Source organism: Ambystoma mexicanum, chromosome 4p, assembly GCF_040938575.1.
Source record: "Ambystoma mexicanum isolate Mex_15411 chromosome 4p, UKY_AmexF1_1, whole genome shotgun sequence".
NCBI lineage: Eukaryota > Metazoa > Chordata > Amphibia > Caudata > Ambystomatidae > Ambystoma > Ambystoma mexicanum.
In genome coordinates this window covers 1,154,487,166-1,154,501,259 of record NC_090927.1, presented here as the reverse complement: position 1 = coordinate 1,154,501,259, position 14,094 = coordinate 1,154,487,166, and the positions used below count along the sequence as shown (strand labels likewise).

Below are 14,094 nucleotides of genomic sequence, written 5' to 3'. Positions count from 1 at the left end.
CTCCAAGGTGGCTACTTGGGCCACTCACGCCTGCTTTCTGTAAGCACTACTCCATTCTGAATTTGGTCAGGCGGTTCTGAAGAACCTTTTTGCTTCGTCCTAGATATAAGGCAGGTTGTCGTGGCTCTACCCTGTGGTTTTGTTTGGTTTTGTTTGGTGGAATCCCCCACAAGGATGGAGGAAAGGGGACGGGACATATCAGTAAAGTTACCATGTTTACTAGAGTACTCGTAGTCCTCCTGCATGTATACCAGGGGCTAATATGTAAAAAGTGGAGCCAACTATCAAAGAATCCGATGTGTTCAAAGGGGACTGAGGTGAGGGACCAGAGAGTGGGGGTGGGATCGCGGCGTTACCATGCCTGAAGCCACACCCTGCGCTATACTGAATTTAAAGGGGAAGCTCCATTTTTCGCTGCCCAAGGTTCCGTTACCGTCCCCATGTTGGGGGACGCCCACAAAAATGGAGGAAAGGGGACAAAGGACTAGGAGTACTCTAGTCACTACGGTGAGTAGCTTTAATTTTACTTGCAAGGAGGAAGTGTTTGAGAGGTTATTATAGTACTAGTATAACTTCTTCGAAGGTATTGTGTCCTCCGACGTATTCCTTATCTTTGATAATATGTTTCCAGCTTGCTGGCCTTGGAAATGTTTTCTGTAGCGGGTGCTGCGCGTCGACGTCCGCCGAGTCGATGTCCCTCGACGGCCACCGTATCGGCGCCGATGTCACCATGCCCATAAATAGCCATGCGCTGCGTCCGTTGCTCAGTTCCGTTTTTCCGCGCTTCGTGGGGCCTCGGAACGTCGTTGCTCAGTTCAGTCAGGATAACTCTATATCTACTCATTCTCAATGGCATCTTCATCGGAACCGACGACGCCGCGATCCGGCTTCAAGCAATGTCGAGACTGCAGTAAAAAAATGTCGATAATGGATCCACACAGGATCTGCTTGTGGTGCTTGGGATCCGAGCACCATTGTTCGGAGTGTGAGGACTGCATGTCCATGACGGCGAAAGCCTTGAAGGAGCGCAAGGGGAAGCTAGAGAGAGTTAAGTCAAAAACCTCCTCCAAGGTTTCTTCGGCTCAGTCGAGGCATTAGTCTCCTCGCTGTCGAAAACATTCCCATTCTAGATCTCGAAGTAGCTCCCACCATTCGTCGAGATCAAGACACTCAAAAAAGAGACGTCGAAGATACCCTTCCTCGTCGTCTTCTGTGTCCCCAGAAAGTGTCTCCTGTCCCACAAAACACAGCTCTCAAGCTGAGTGGGAGGAATTCAGAAAGAAAATGTTAAGCGTCTTCGAGAACGCGGCCTCGACCTCCCTCGAAGACAGCTGAGGGTGATACCCTGGGTGAAAAACCCAAAAAATCAAAACGCTGCGAGTCGCAGCACCCGGCGAAACATTCCACCCGAGAGCGCCACGAGCCATCGGGTAAGAAGGCACCATCTTCGACGCCGTCGTTGATGATGATTCCTTCGCCGTCGTCGATGATTCCTTCGCCGTCGTCGATGATTCCTTCGCCGTCGTCGATGATTCCTTCGCCGTCGTCGATGATTCCTTCGCCGTCGTCGATGATTCCTTCGCCGTCGTCGATGATTCCTTCGCCGTCGTCGATGATTCCTTCAACGCATGGATCGGCGCCATCGACGCCGTTGTCGTAGGGTTCCTCAACGCCATCGTCGATGCCGATGAAAGAGAAGACCAAGGCTACTCCACAGCCGACGGTGATTCCAAGGGCCTCCGGCACGACGGCGAGGCCGTTGTCGATGTCCTCGAGTAGGATCCCGATCCTCTCGAGTTCTTCGAGATCCCTTCTAGTTTTTTCGACGCCGTTCTCGGCGCCTTCGAAGCCTGTCACATCGGCATCGACGTTTTCTCGCACAATAATGACGAGTTTGGCTCTTTCTGCCTTAGAGATGGGTTTTACACCATTTCAGAGGTCAGAGTACCCCGGACTATCTTCAATTTGTGAAGAGGGGGAAGATTCTGACCAGGAAACATTTGGGTTACAGAGGTCCACACTGCCTATTTCAGAGGATTTCACCTCTGAGGAAAGAAGGCTGAAGGACCTACAAGAGTCAGTACATGAGGCAAGTGGGCTGGACACTTCCCCAGAAGTGGAATTTGTTAAGCCAGACCCAGAGGAACATGCCGACACCCTATAGAACCCTTATGGCAAGAATTATTGAATTTATGGGTTGGTCTGCGCCTTCCCCTTTTCAACAGGATGATTTAACAGACATTTTAGACAAAGGTCCACAGGAGGACCCTATGGCCCCCTTCCATGCAGCCTTGCAAAGGAAAATTACATGTAATTGGGAAACTCCTGAAGTTATCCCTGCGGTCAATAAAAGATTGTCAGCCAAGTATAGAGTAGCGGCTGCTGACCCTGAATACTTATCAAAACAACCGACTCCAGAGAGCCCGGTGGTTCAAGCGGCAACTTCATCTAGCAGTAGGACCGCTTACCCTACTGTCCCACAGGATAGAGATGACAAGAGGTACGATTCTATGGCGAAGAAAGTCTTCTCTGCTTGTAGTATGCCGTTGAAGTCCATCAGCGCCACCTGTACGCTCACCAGGTTCAGTCACACACTATGGGAGTGTGCTTCATCAGCGGCTAACTGCATACCCGAAGGAGAGGAAAAGGAAGCCTTCCTTAACATTATTAAAGATGGCAAAGATGCCATGTGTGAATCACTTCAAACTGGCATCGATTCCGCTGACAGTATCAGCAGGGCCATGGCGGCAAGTACAACAATCCGCAGGCATGCGTGGTTGCGAAAGTCTAGTTTGCTCCAGATGTACAGGCCAGACTTTTGAATATGCCCTTTGACGGCTCTTCACTATTCGGAAAAAAGGCTGATGTCAGTCTGGAAAAGTTAGACTTCTAAAGCAGCAGCAAAATCTTTAGGAGCTGCTATCCGCCAAACTCCTTTTCGCCCCTCAGAAACCTCTGGGAGAGGAAAGTCCTTTCGCTATTATTCCGCATTCGGGAAAGGCAGAGGACAGCTGGCTCAAAGAGGCGAAAGGAGATCCAACCGAGGTGGACGGGTCAAAAGTACTAAGGCCGCAGCAGCAGCAGGTGCCTCTTTACCCTCGGCATCTGCATCAGCTGCCCCCAAACCACTCTGAGGCCTTTCCACACAATACACCTGTAGGGGGCAGGTTAACTCGCCATCTGACGGAATGGCAGGCTATAACGTCAGATGCTTGGGCATTGGAGACAGTTGCCCAGGGTTACTGCCTACCCTTTCTACACATCCCTCAGTCATCCACCGGGGAATAGCTCCAGATTCGCTCCTCTTGCATTATAGACCTGCTAGAGAAAGGTGCCATAGAACCTGTAGCGGACAGGAACAAGGGCTGGTACTCCCCCCCCCCCCCCCCCTCCCCTCCCCTGCTTTCTCATACGGAAGGACGGAGGACTGAGACCCATCCTGGACTTATGAGAATTGAACAAGTTCCTCAGGAAGGACAAGTTCAAGATGGTAACTCTCTCTCAGATCCTTCAGGCCCTCCAGCTCCAGGACTGGCTGGTATCTCTAGACCTTCAGGATGCTTATTTCCATGTGCCAATCCATCTAAAACACAGGAAATGCCCGAGGTTCGCAATTGGCAACTCTCATTATCATTTTTGAGTTCTGCCATTTGGGCTGACCTCCGCCCCGAGGGTCTTCAGCAAGCTAATGTTGGTAGTGGCTGTGAGTCTAAGGAGGGAAGGGATCCACGTCTACCCCTACCGCGACGATTGGCTGATCAGGTCTGTATCTTCGGAACAAGCTCAGATCCAGCTAGATTATGTCTGCCACTTCCTTCACAAACTGGGCTTCTCCCTCAATTTAAAGAAGTCACAGATGATACCATCACAAAGACTCCAGTTCATTGGAGCGGTCCTGGGCACTTCCCTGGGAAAAGTCTCGCCACCAGAGGTGAGGGCTCAAGATATTCTACAGATGGTCACCAAGTTTCAAAATGCCCAACGTCTCCCAGCCTTCGACATTTTGAGGTTGCTAGGCCTCATGGCATCCTGCATCTTCCTTGTGCCAGAGGCTCGCCTGAGAATGAGATCTCTTCAGTGGGCACTGAAGTCAGTGGTCGCAATTCTCAGGGAGAATGACAGATCTCCTCCGGATTCCGGACAAGGTAGCCCGCGACCTTCAATGGTGGGCCTATCCAGAAAACATCTTGAAAGGAGAACTGTTTTGGCAACCATGGCCGGAGATCACCGTAGTCAGACGCCTCACTCACGGGGTGGGGAGCCCATGCCAACGACTTGACCATCAGCGGTCTTTGGTCTCCATCGGAGTCCAGACTACACATCAACCTATTGGAGCTGAGAGCGATCAGACTAGCGCTGAAAGCTTTCCTGCCATCAGTACAGGGGAGAAATGCCCTGAGTATGACGGACAACACGGTGGCCATGCACTACCTCAACAAAAAAGGAGGCGTAGGATCACTGCCACTGTGCAGAGAGGCGATGCAGCTCTGGTTTTGGGCAATTCGGGAAGGAATCTCTATCGGCAGTCCACCTAGCGGAGAGAAGAACTTGACAGCGGACGCTCTGAGCAGGCAGAGCAGTCTCCCACGAGTGGGAGCTAGCTCAGGAAGTCCTTCAAGAGATCTTCGCCCTTTGGGGAACCCCTCGGGTGGATCTGTTCGCCACAAGCACCAACTGGAAGTGCGATCTGTTCTGTTCAAGGGAATTTCCCCCCGAGAGGAGCTCTGGGAAACGCATTCATAGTGGACTGGGAGTTTCCACTCCTTAACGCGTTTCCACCAGTCCCTGTTATTCCTCAAATGATCAGGAGGTTGAGAAGATTCCGGAAAACCATGATCCTAATTGCCCCGGATTGGGCCAGGAGAACGTGGTACCCGGACCTTCTAGATATGTCCAGCTGTCCTCCAATCCGTCTTCCACTCAAAGAGAATCTTCTCTCGCAGAAGGGAGGTCAGGTTCTCCATCCAGACACCAGAACCCTTCACGCTTGGCTTCTGAAAGGGTGAGGTACAAGGATTGGGATCTCCCTGATGACGTCATGGAGGTGTTGCTTTCGGCCATAAGGCCAGCAACAAAGTCTTCATACCGCTGCCGCTGGAACAAATTTTGCAGCTGGTGTAGGGAAGAGAATATCGACCCTTTTTCATGTGGTACACCAACGGTGTTATTTGTTTCTACTCTACTTGGCAAACTCAGGCCTTCTAGTTGGCACTGTAAAAGGCTATCTCGCAGCGCTTTCTATCTTCAAGCGCACTGCGGAGGAACCATCGTATTTCAAACTTCCTCTAGTGGTACAATTTCTCCAGGGATTAACTAATGTTTATCCCCCAAAACCATTCCAGGTTCCCTTATGGGGCTTAAATTTAGTCTTAAACTTCCTAATGGGCACTCCATTCGAACCACTTCACTCTTGTTCGCTGAGATTTCTCACGCTTAAAACTGTCCTATTGGTAGCGCTAACATCTGCTAGGAGGGTGAGCGAGCTACAAGCTCTCTCCTGTAAACCCCCGCATACAAATTTCCACAAGGACAAAGTTGTCCTACAGGTGAAGCCTAATCTCCTCCCAAAGGTGGTTTCTGAATTTCATATTACTCAGAAAATTACCTTACCTTCGTTCTACCCTCCTCCCCATCCGGGGAAATAGGAGGAAAGGCTACATAGGCTGGACCCAAGGCGAGCTCTCTGCTTTTATATCAGCAGAATGGCTAGGATCAGGCAAGCAGACCAACTGTTTGTAGGATACTCAGGTCACAAGTTGGGACTACCCATAAAAAAACAAACCATCTCCAGGTGGATTATTTTGGCCATTCTGGAATGTTACAAACTGGCAGGGAAAGAGCCACCCCAAAAGCTCATGGCTCATTCAACCAGGGGTATCGCAGCCTCTTCGGCTCTCCAAAGAGGGGTACCGGTCCGAGACATATGTGCGGCTGCCACATGGTCGTCCGCACATACATTCACAAAATTTTACAATCTGGATTCCCCCACTACTCAAGAGACCAGATTTGGCAAGGCCGTATTACATTCGGTCCATCCCTAAAGGGATACATAACATTCTCACTCCCACCTCCAATTACATGCCACTGCTATGGGAGTCTATCAAAGATGAGGAATACGTCGGAGGAACATCCCGTCGAAAGAACGTTACAAGGTAAGAAGTAACTTGTTCATCTTGTTCATAGAGCCCAACATGCTTATATGAACCATTGAATGGGCCCCATTTAATTCCAATCACTACCAAGACCATTCTTTTGGAAACAATCTTTTTTCTTTTCTTGAGCAGGCCTAGTGTTTTGTGGGTGTCTGATAGGAGATATTCTGCATCCTTTTTCAGTCTTCTCATAATAATTACGTTTTGCAGTCACACACACGATTTGCATGCAGCGAGTGACTTTTGGAACAACCTCACTGCATGTTCCCCCCCCCCCCGCCCTCATTGCTAGCCTTTTCATTAAAGGCACAGTATTAAATATGCATTAAAAGGCCACTCAGTACTATCTAGCATTACCTTTTTCATCCTTCTCTGCCATTCACAGGTACACAGATGAAGAGGCTAGGATACACTCGATTGACAGGGGGAATACCAGGGAGAAAGAACCACAGAAGGACGGGGTGTCTGAAAAAGGCAGAAAGGAAGGAGGGAGCGAGTGGGAGGATCTTGAATCTTTAGATTACTTTAGTGATAGAGGGGCTAAGAAGACCTCTTTTTTAAATGTTTCTGAAGGGGAGGACTTTGAGACCGAAGATTATAGACAGTTCAGAAAGTCTGTCCTGGCTGATCAGGGTAAAACTGTTGCTTTGGCATCTCACTGGAGTACAGAGGAGGAAGGAACAAAGCTTGCATCTAAATTGTTGCTCAAAGGTGCTAGGGATAGTGATATATTTAGAGAGGGCAAGCCTGGGAGAGTGAAAGAGGTAAGCCATAGAGCGGAAAGAGCTAGTTTAACTAGAGAGAGAGAAGACAAGAGTGCTGAGAAAAATGTAGGAAGCAAAGAAAGTCAGTCACCAGATGAGCTAAAATTTGAAAAGCTGAAAGAACTCTTCAATTACAGTCCTCTGCACAAGATGGAGTCGAGAGAAAAGTCATCATTCAGGGACGAGAGCCCACTTAGGAAAATGGTTGCCAGTGAGACCCATCGCCCTGAAGTCAAACTCAAAATGACTACAGTACCTCTAGAAGATGCAGACAGGTATGTATTCTTCATTGTACACCTACTTTTTAATGTTTTTGCCCAAGTTTTGTTTATAAAAAGCTGTTGTGTTTTAATCATTTTAGGTCCAATTCCTTGATGAATGACAGGCTGCTTGCTAGCACACTTGTTCATTCTGTCAACAAGGACCAGGAGTTCCGTTCCATCTTTGATCATCTTAAGCTTCCACAGTCCAGTAAAACGTCATCGGAGTCCTTTATTGAGCACATTGTGTCCCTGGTTCACCATGTTCAAGGTATGTCCTCTCTAACATCCTCTTGTAAATATAAATGACACCTTAATAAAAGAAAGGTTGATTGTGCTCCCATTGTTTGCCTATATGCTAAAGGTGTAGTACCCACTAAAATGAGAAGTTAATATTCTGAGTGCTATACCACATTGTATGTGTACTTCTCACTTGCCTGTAAGAAGCAATTGGGCCACATAATTGGCAGTTTCTTGGTGTCTAGGCCCACAATCTTGTGTGTTTATGTCTTAGTTTCCAATGGTGCCTTCTCTTCAACAAATTGTATCTTAAAATATTAGAACCAGCGTGAATTCAGGGTTTGTGTTTTCTGACTCTCTTTCAATATGTCACAAAGACTCTTATGATCAAGTCCGACACATGGGTAGGTAGGTATGATTAAACAAGTGTTTTATCAGGATAGCTACAATTGTGGACTAAATAAAAGGGCTGTAAAAAATACTATACTAATAACAGATTGGTTTCTGCAATAGTTTTAAAAAGGTGACTTCTTCAGCTAACGGAAGGGTATGTTGTAAACCAAAATACCCCAGCCAGTTTCCCTTCCCAGAAATGGTCAGCTCGCAGAAGGATTTTAAAGTTTCCCTTTACTTCTTTCATGTGTCCTTGCATTGCATGTTCTAGTCACCAGCGTCTTTCGTATTGGAGATCCTTACTGTGTTTCTCGGGAGCTTGTGCGCCAGCACACCAAGCCCGCTCACCAGTTGTGACTTGGGTAAGATAAAAGTGGGCAAAACCCCCAGAGATCCCTTAGGTGGCAGGAAGGTGGACTTTGTCTTTACACTTGGTGTTGGGATCTCACCCCTTCCCCGTCCTGAGGGACATTGCTTTACCCTCGCCCCAGCACTCGTGCTTATGTATACCATGTCTAACAGTCATGCATCCTACACCTTCTTGAACCCCTCCTTCTGCTGCCTTCATCCTTTGTGTACCTCCTGACATGTTGGCCACTTTCCTCTTCCACTGCTTTTTCTTCCAGGCGCTTCTTTCCAGGCTTCTTTTTCCTTCTTTCCTCCTCGATTCTTCTGCGTCTTGTTCCCTTCTCCTTTCTCCTTGTTCCTTCCAGCTCCTTCGCTGTCTTCAACGTGCTCCAACTCATTTGCTGCCTAAATCTAGAAATTTAGAAATGTGGGTTTCTGCAAATTAGACCTAATTGCCTGCATCTGAATATTAGGTCCTCGTTCCTTTGGGATTCCATAGCTCTCTACTAAGACAATATGTAGACTTATGACCTCCCTTCCAACTCCAGTTCCAATTATCCCATAGGTGACAGATGTTTGAAGCCAGTGGGCTGTTCACAGATTTTCATAGTTTTTTGTTGGCTAGGGAGTTTCTTGTTCTTGGAGAGCCTCTCTTCTCATTCTGATTCTTTGCCCCCCCATCACACAACCTACCCAGTCAACAGTGAGGCAATTACCATTTGCAGGGGTTAACCTAGCCTAACTGGGTGTTTCACGAGCTTCACACGCAGTGTCAAGATTTGTTGAGCAGGAATTAATTGTTGCTCCTGGATATTAGGCATCATGCGGTTGGCAGTCTAATATTTTTCGAATGGATTGTCTCCTCCAACGTATTCCTCATCTAATGATATCTTTGTCTCCAGCTTCAGCTGCTTTGAAAAAATGTTTCTTCTTGGCAAAGGGCGCTGTGCGTCGAGGCGGTCGACCCAATATCCCTTAAGGGCTTCCATCTCGGTTGACGTCATCATCGAGTACATATACCATGCACAGCGCCCGTTGGCTTCAGTTTTGTTTTTCCACAAATGCGATTGCTTCAAGTATTACGGCACGCTTCAGTTTTCCACAAAAAATGTTTCGAGATGGCCTAGTCTTCGACTTCTACTACTCCGAAGACTGGCTTCAAAAAGTGCCTAGATTGCAGCCCCAAAATGTCTATTACGGACCTGCATTAAAAAAATGCATCTGGTGCCTGGGCGTCGAGCACAAGACCGTAGACTGTCGATTCTGTCAGTCAATGGCAGGTAGGGCCTTAAGAGTGATAAGCTAAACTGTCTGGGTAGGATTGTCCCCAAATCCTGACCACTCCTTTGAAATTTGGATCATCCCACGAGTGGAGAGATTCATCTCATAAAGGTCGAAAAACGATCCCACGGTCCTCTTCATCAAAAATATCAGAGAAGGCATAGATCACCATCTTTTTTTTTTTTTCTTCCTCAGGAAAGAGCATAGTCTGCCCGACTGAATGTGCATTCATAGACTCCTTTGCCTCAAAAAAGTAAGGAAAAGGAAAAGGTTTTCAAACCTCTACCTAAAAAGGATTTTTTCACATCCTTAACCTAAATGTATGAGGGATATGAAACTTCAGATGAAACCCCTCCATATGGTCTTCAATTGGATGCCCCTGGTATTCATAAACATACAAATGTCCCTGAATGCTTTGTTTCAGAAGAGACCAGGGTTAGTGAACTATGACACCCTACAGACAGCTAGTGGGTTCGACACCTCTCCAGAGCTAGATTTTGAGAAACCAGATCCGGCTGATCATGCAGATGCCACATTCAGAAGCCTAATGTCCAGAGTTGTAGAGTTCTAAGGATGGAATGGGCTAGCTCCTTCATTTGAGCAAGACAACCTTACAACTATATTAGACAAAGGTATTCAATATGACCCTATACTGGCATTTCATGTGGCACTCCAAAAAAGGGTTGTGGCAAACTGTGAGGCTCCAGAGTCCATCCCTGCAGTAAATTAAAATCTCACAAAGTACAGGCCATCCAGTAGCGACCGGGCTTCCTGTCAATACATCAGACTCCGGAAAGTCTGGTAGTGCTAGCAGCTACATATGCATCTTGCTTAGAGGCAGATCCAATCATACCCCCTCATAGGGATGATAAACGTGTTGACTCATGGGAAAAGAAAGTCTGTTTTGCTAGCAGCATGGATTTACAGTCTGCTAACTTTACATGTGCTCTTGCAAAATTCACATTCACCCTGTGGAACTGCATAGCGATGGCGGCTGATCACATCCCTGAAGGTGAAGAGACTGCTTCTTGGACCTGATAAAGGATGGTAAGGAGTCCATGTGTGAGTCTCTGCAATCAGGTGTGGACACTGCTGACAGCATCAGCAGAACAATGGCGATAAGAACTGTCATACACAGATTTTCATGGTTGAGGAAGTCTGGTTTGCACCTGAGGTACAATCTAGACTCCACAACATGCACTTTGACTGCTCACACTTATTTGGTAATAAGGCTGACGAAGGTCCTGAAGCTGCAGACTTCAAAGGTGGCAGCCAAGTTCCTAGGTACTGCTATTGGGCAGCCACAGCCTTTTCACCCCAGCGCATCAGCTTGGAGGGGTAGATCCTTTCGCTACAACTCAGTTGGAAGAGCGAGAGGACAGGCTGGTCAAAGGGGACAAAGAAGATTACATTGTGATGGACGAGGGAGAGGTGCAAAGCCCACCCAAGCAGCAGCACCTTTACCAACCCGCCGCTGCTTCAAAACCTCTGAGGTCTTGACTGGCGACACCCCAGTCAGAGGCAGACTGTCACAGCATATGATATATGATATGATAGTTTATTTATATAGCGCCTATACACAATGTGTTTCAAAGCGCTTCAAGGCAAGGGATGGAACAAGGGAAAATACGACATTCTTACAGGCCATGAACAGTAAGGATGTGAAATTAACTATCGGACTCGGCCTGACGACATTTCAGATAGTGCAAGTGCTAAAACATAGATAAGGAAGGGAGCGGGAGAGTGGGAAGGAAATGGAAACAGACCGGCGACTACCATACTAGGCCTGACAACATTTCTGGTAGAGCCGGAGGAAAACAAAAGGTGAGGGAGTGGGGTGCAGAAAGGGAGGAGAGGAACAAAACAAGCGACTATCGTACTAGGCCTGACAATGTTTCAGATAGTGTTGCAGGGAGGGGGGGGGAACAGTAAGGGGATGGGGGAGCGACGGACAGAGTTGCTATCATACTAGGTCCAGGGACAATTCTGATAGAGTAAGTGCATAGAAGAAAGTAAGGGGAGGAGATAGGAAAAGGGAGAGGGGAGGGGAGGACAGAACAGAGAGTAAGCAGTCAAAGAGTGGAGAAGCAAGAGGGGAGAGCAAATACAATAGCAGAAGTCAGTAGTAACACACAATGTTGCAGGTCTGGGTTCAAGATGAAGATGGGAACAGCATGATTCAGGGTCACCATGAGTACAAGATGCAAAGCAAGTCCAGCATGAGAGTTGAGAAAGGGTGACGCACCGTGAATCAATGAGGTCCATAAAAGTAAAATCTAGCATTGGCCACAAGACGGTGATGGTGAAGCCAGAATGTATCAGGACAGACTCCTGTGTGCAGGAAGGGGGAGAGGGCACAAGGGAACAACACGGGGGGACCATAGAGGGTGGGGATGGCCTGTGGGGACAGAGGGTGTAAACACATGTTGGTACATGCTTACCTGCTGTCTTAGCAGAGGGTCGGACCTTGGATCCAACTGGTCTGAACGGGAATTGCCCTTTTCTTTGACTGCCGTTCACTTTGGACGAAAGACGCCCTTGATCTAAGAGTTAAGAGCAGGAAGGAAGAGGCAGGGCTAAGAAGGTGGGTGGTGCTTAGGCCAGGTGACCTAGATCCACGTACACCTGCTCCCCAGCTGCAAAAGAAGAGGCTGGATGGCTCCTTAAGTAGGGAAAAGAGCGGCAAGCAGGAAGGCACCAGGTGGGCGGGGCTTGCTAAGTGGTGAAAGAGCGGCAACCAGGAAGGCACCAGGTGGGCGGAGCTTAGGCCAGGTGACCTAGATCCACTTACACCTGCTCCCCAGCTGCAAAAGAAAAGAGGCTGGAGGGCTCCTTAAGTAGGAAAAAGAGCAGCAAGCAGGAAGGCACCAGGTGGGCGGGGCTTGCTAAGTGGTGAAAAAGAGCGGCAACCAGGAAGGCACCAGGTGGGCGGGGCTTAGGCCAGGTGACCTAGATCCGCTTACACCTGCTCCCCAGCTGCCCCATCTGAAAGAATGCAAGGTGTTACTTCGGATGCATGGGTACTGGAAACAGTAGCCCAAGGTTACTGCCTCCCCTTCATACAGAGACTGCAGGACCATCCACTGGGAAGCCATTCGTTAAATGTCCCAGAGTCTCAGGAGAGGGTGGGATTCACGTCTACCCCTACCTGGATGATTGGCTGATCAGTGAACGTTCACCCTGACAAATCCTGGAACATCTCAACGTAACATGCCACTCCCTTCACAGACTGGGCTTCTCCCTCAATTACAAGAAGTCCCACATGATACCATCTCAAAGACTCCAGTTCATTGGAGCAGTTCTGGATGCATCCCTGGGAAAAGCCTTGCCACCAGAGGTGAGGACTCAACACATTCTGCAGATGGTAGCCAAATTCCAGAATGCCCAGCGTCTTCCGGTCTTTGATTTTTTTTGAGGTTGCTCGGTCTCATGGTATCCTGCATTTTCCTGGTACCAGAGGCTCGCCTAACAAGGAGATCCCTTCAGTGGGTTCTCAGGACACAGTGGTCTCAATTCTCAGGCAGGAAGTTGCATCTACTTCATGTTCCAAGCAGGGTCACACAGGATCTTCTGTAGTGGGCCTCCAATGACAACATTCTGAAGAGGGAACCTTTTTGGCAACCATGGCTGGAGATAAAGTAGTAATGGACGCCTCACTCATGGGGTGGGGAGCCTACACCAACTGTCTGACAATCAGCAGTCATTGGTCTCCATCAGAGTCCAATATACACACCAACCTTTTGCAGCGGAGGGCAATCAGACTGGCGCTGAAGGCCTGTCTGCCCTCTGTATGGGGAAAGAATGTCCTGATAATGGACGACACAGTGGCCACGTACTACCTCAACAAGAGAGGTGGTGTAGGGTCACTACCACTGTGCAGAGAGTCACTGCAGCTCTGGTTCTGGGCAATTCAAGAAGGAATCGCCTCATCAGCAGTTCACCTAGCTGGAAAGAAGAATACAGCTGCTGATGTTCTGAGCATGCAGAGCACAGTCTCCCATAAGTGGGAACAGGTTAAGAAAGTCCTTTGAGAGATCTTCACACTTTGGGGAACCCCACAAGTGGATCTGTTTGCGAACAGTGTCAACTGGAAGTGCGAACTGCACTGCTGCATGGAGTCTTCCCCCAAGAGGAGCTCTAAGACGCGTTCATAGTGGACTGGAAGTTTCCACTCCTGTACGCATTTCCTTCAGTCCCTGTCATTGCTCAAGTGATAAGGAGGTTGAGAAAGTTCATGAAATCCATGTTCCTAATTGCCCCGGCTTGGGCCAGGAGAACCTGGTAACAGACCTTCTGGACATGTCCATATGCTCTCCAATACGTCTTCCAAAAAGAGAGGACCTTCTCTTGCGAGAGGAGGTTTTGGTTGTCCATCCAGAGGTCAAGACACTTGGCCTTCACACATGGTTTCTGAGAGGCTGAGGTACAAGGATTGGGACCTCCCGGATGACGTAATGGAGATTTTGCTTTCGGCCAAAAGCCTAGTAACGAAATCCTTATAGCGCTGCTGTTGGAACAAGTTCTGCAGCTGGTGTAAGGAGAAAGATGTGAACCCTTTTCAATGCGATACTCCTGCGGGTTATCTTCTGATGCATTTGGCAAATCTGGGGCTGCAGATTGGAACAGTCAAGCGTTGTCTAGCAGCGCTTTCCATAT

General features: G+C 48.3%; 1 protein-coding gene across 2 annotated transcripts in view; it reads left to right on the top strand.

The window, feature by feature from the left end:
• The window catches only part of BCLAF1 (BCL2 associated transcription factor 1), an 850,362-nt gene that overhangs the window by 229,304 nt on the left and 606,964 nt on the right, over positions 1-14,094 (top strand). Inside the window, exons 4-5 of one of the 2 annotated variants that reach the window (XM_069606756.1) lie at positions 6,538-7,191; positions 7,278-7,447. In XM_069606756.1, the coding sequence (XP_069462857.1) occupies positions 6,538-7,191; positions 7,278-7,447 (824 nt within the window). The remainder of the gene's footprint in view (positions 1-6,537; positions 7,192-7,277; positions 7,448-14,094) is intronic. The other variant, XM_069606757.1, reaches the window with a different exon arrangement.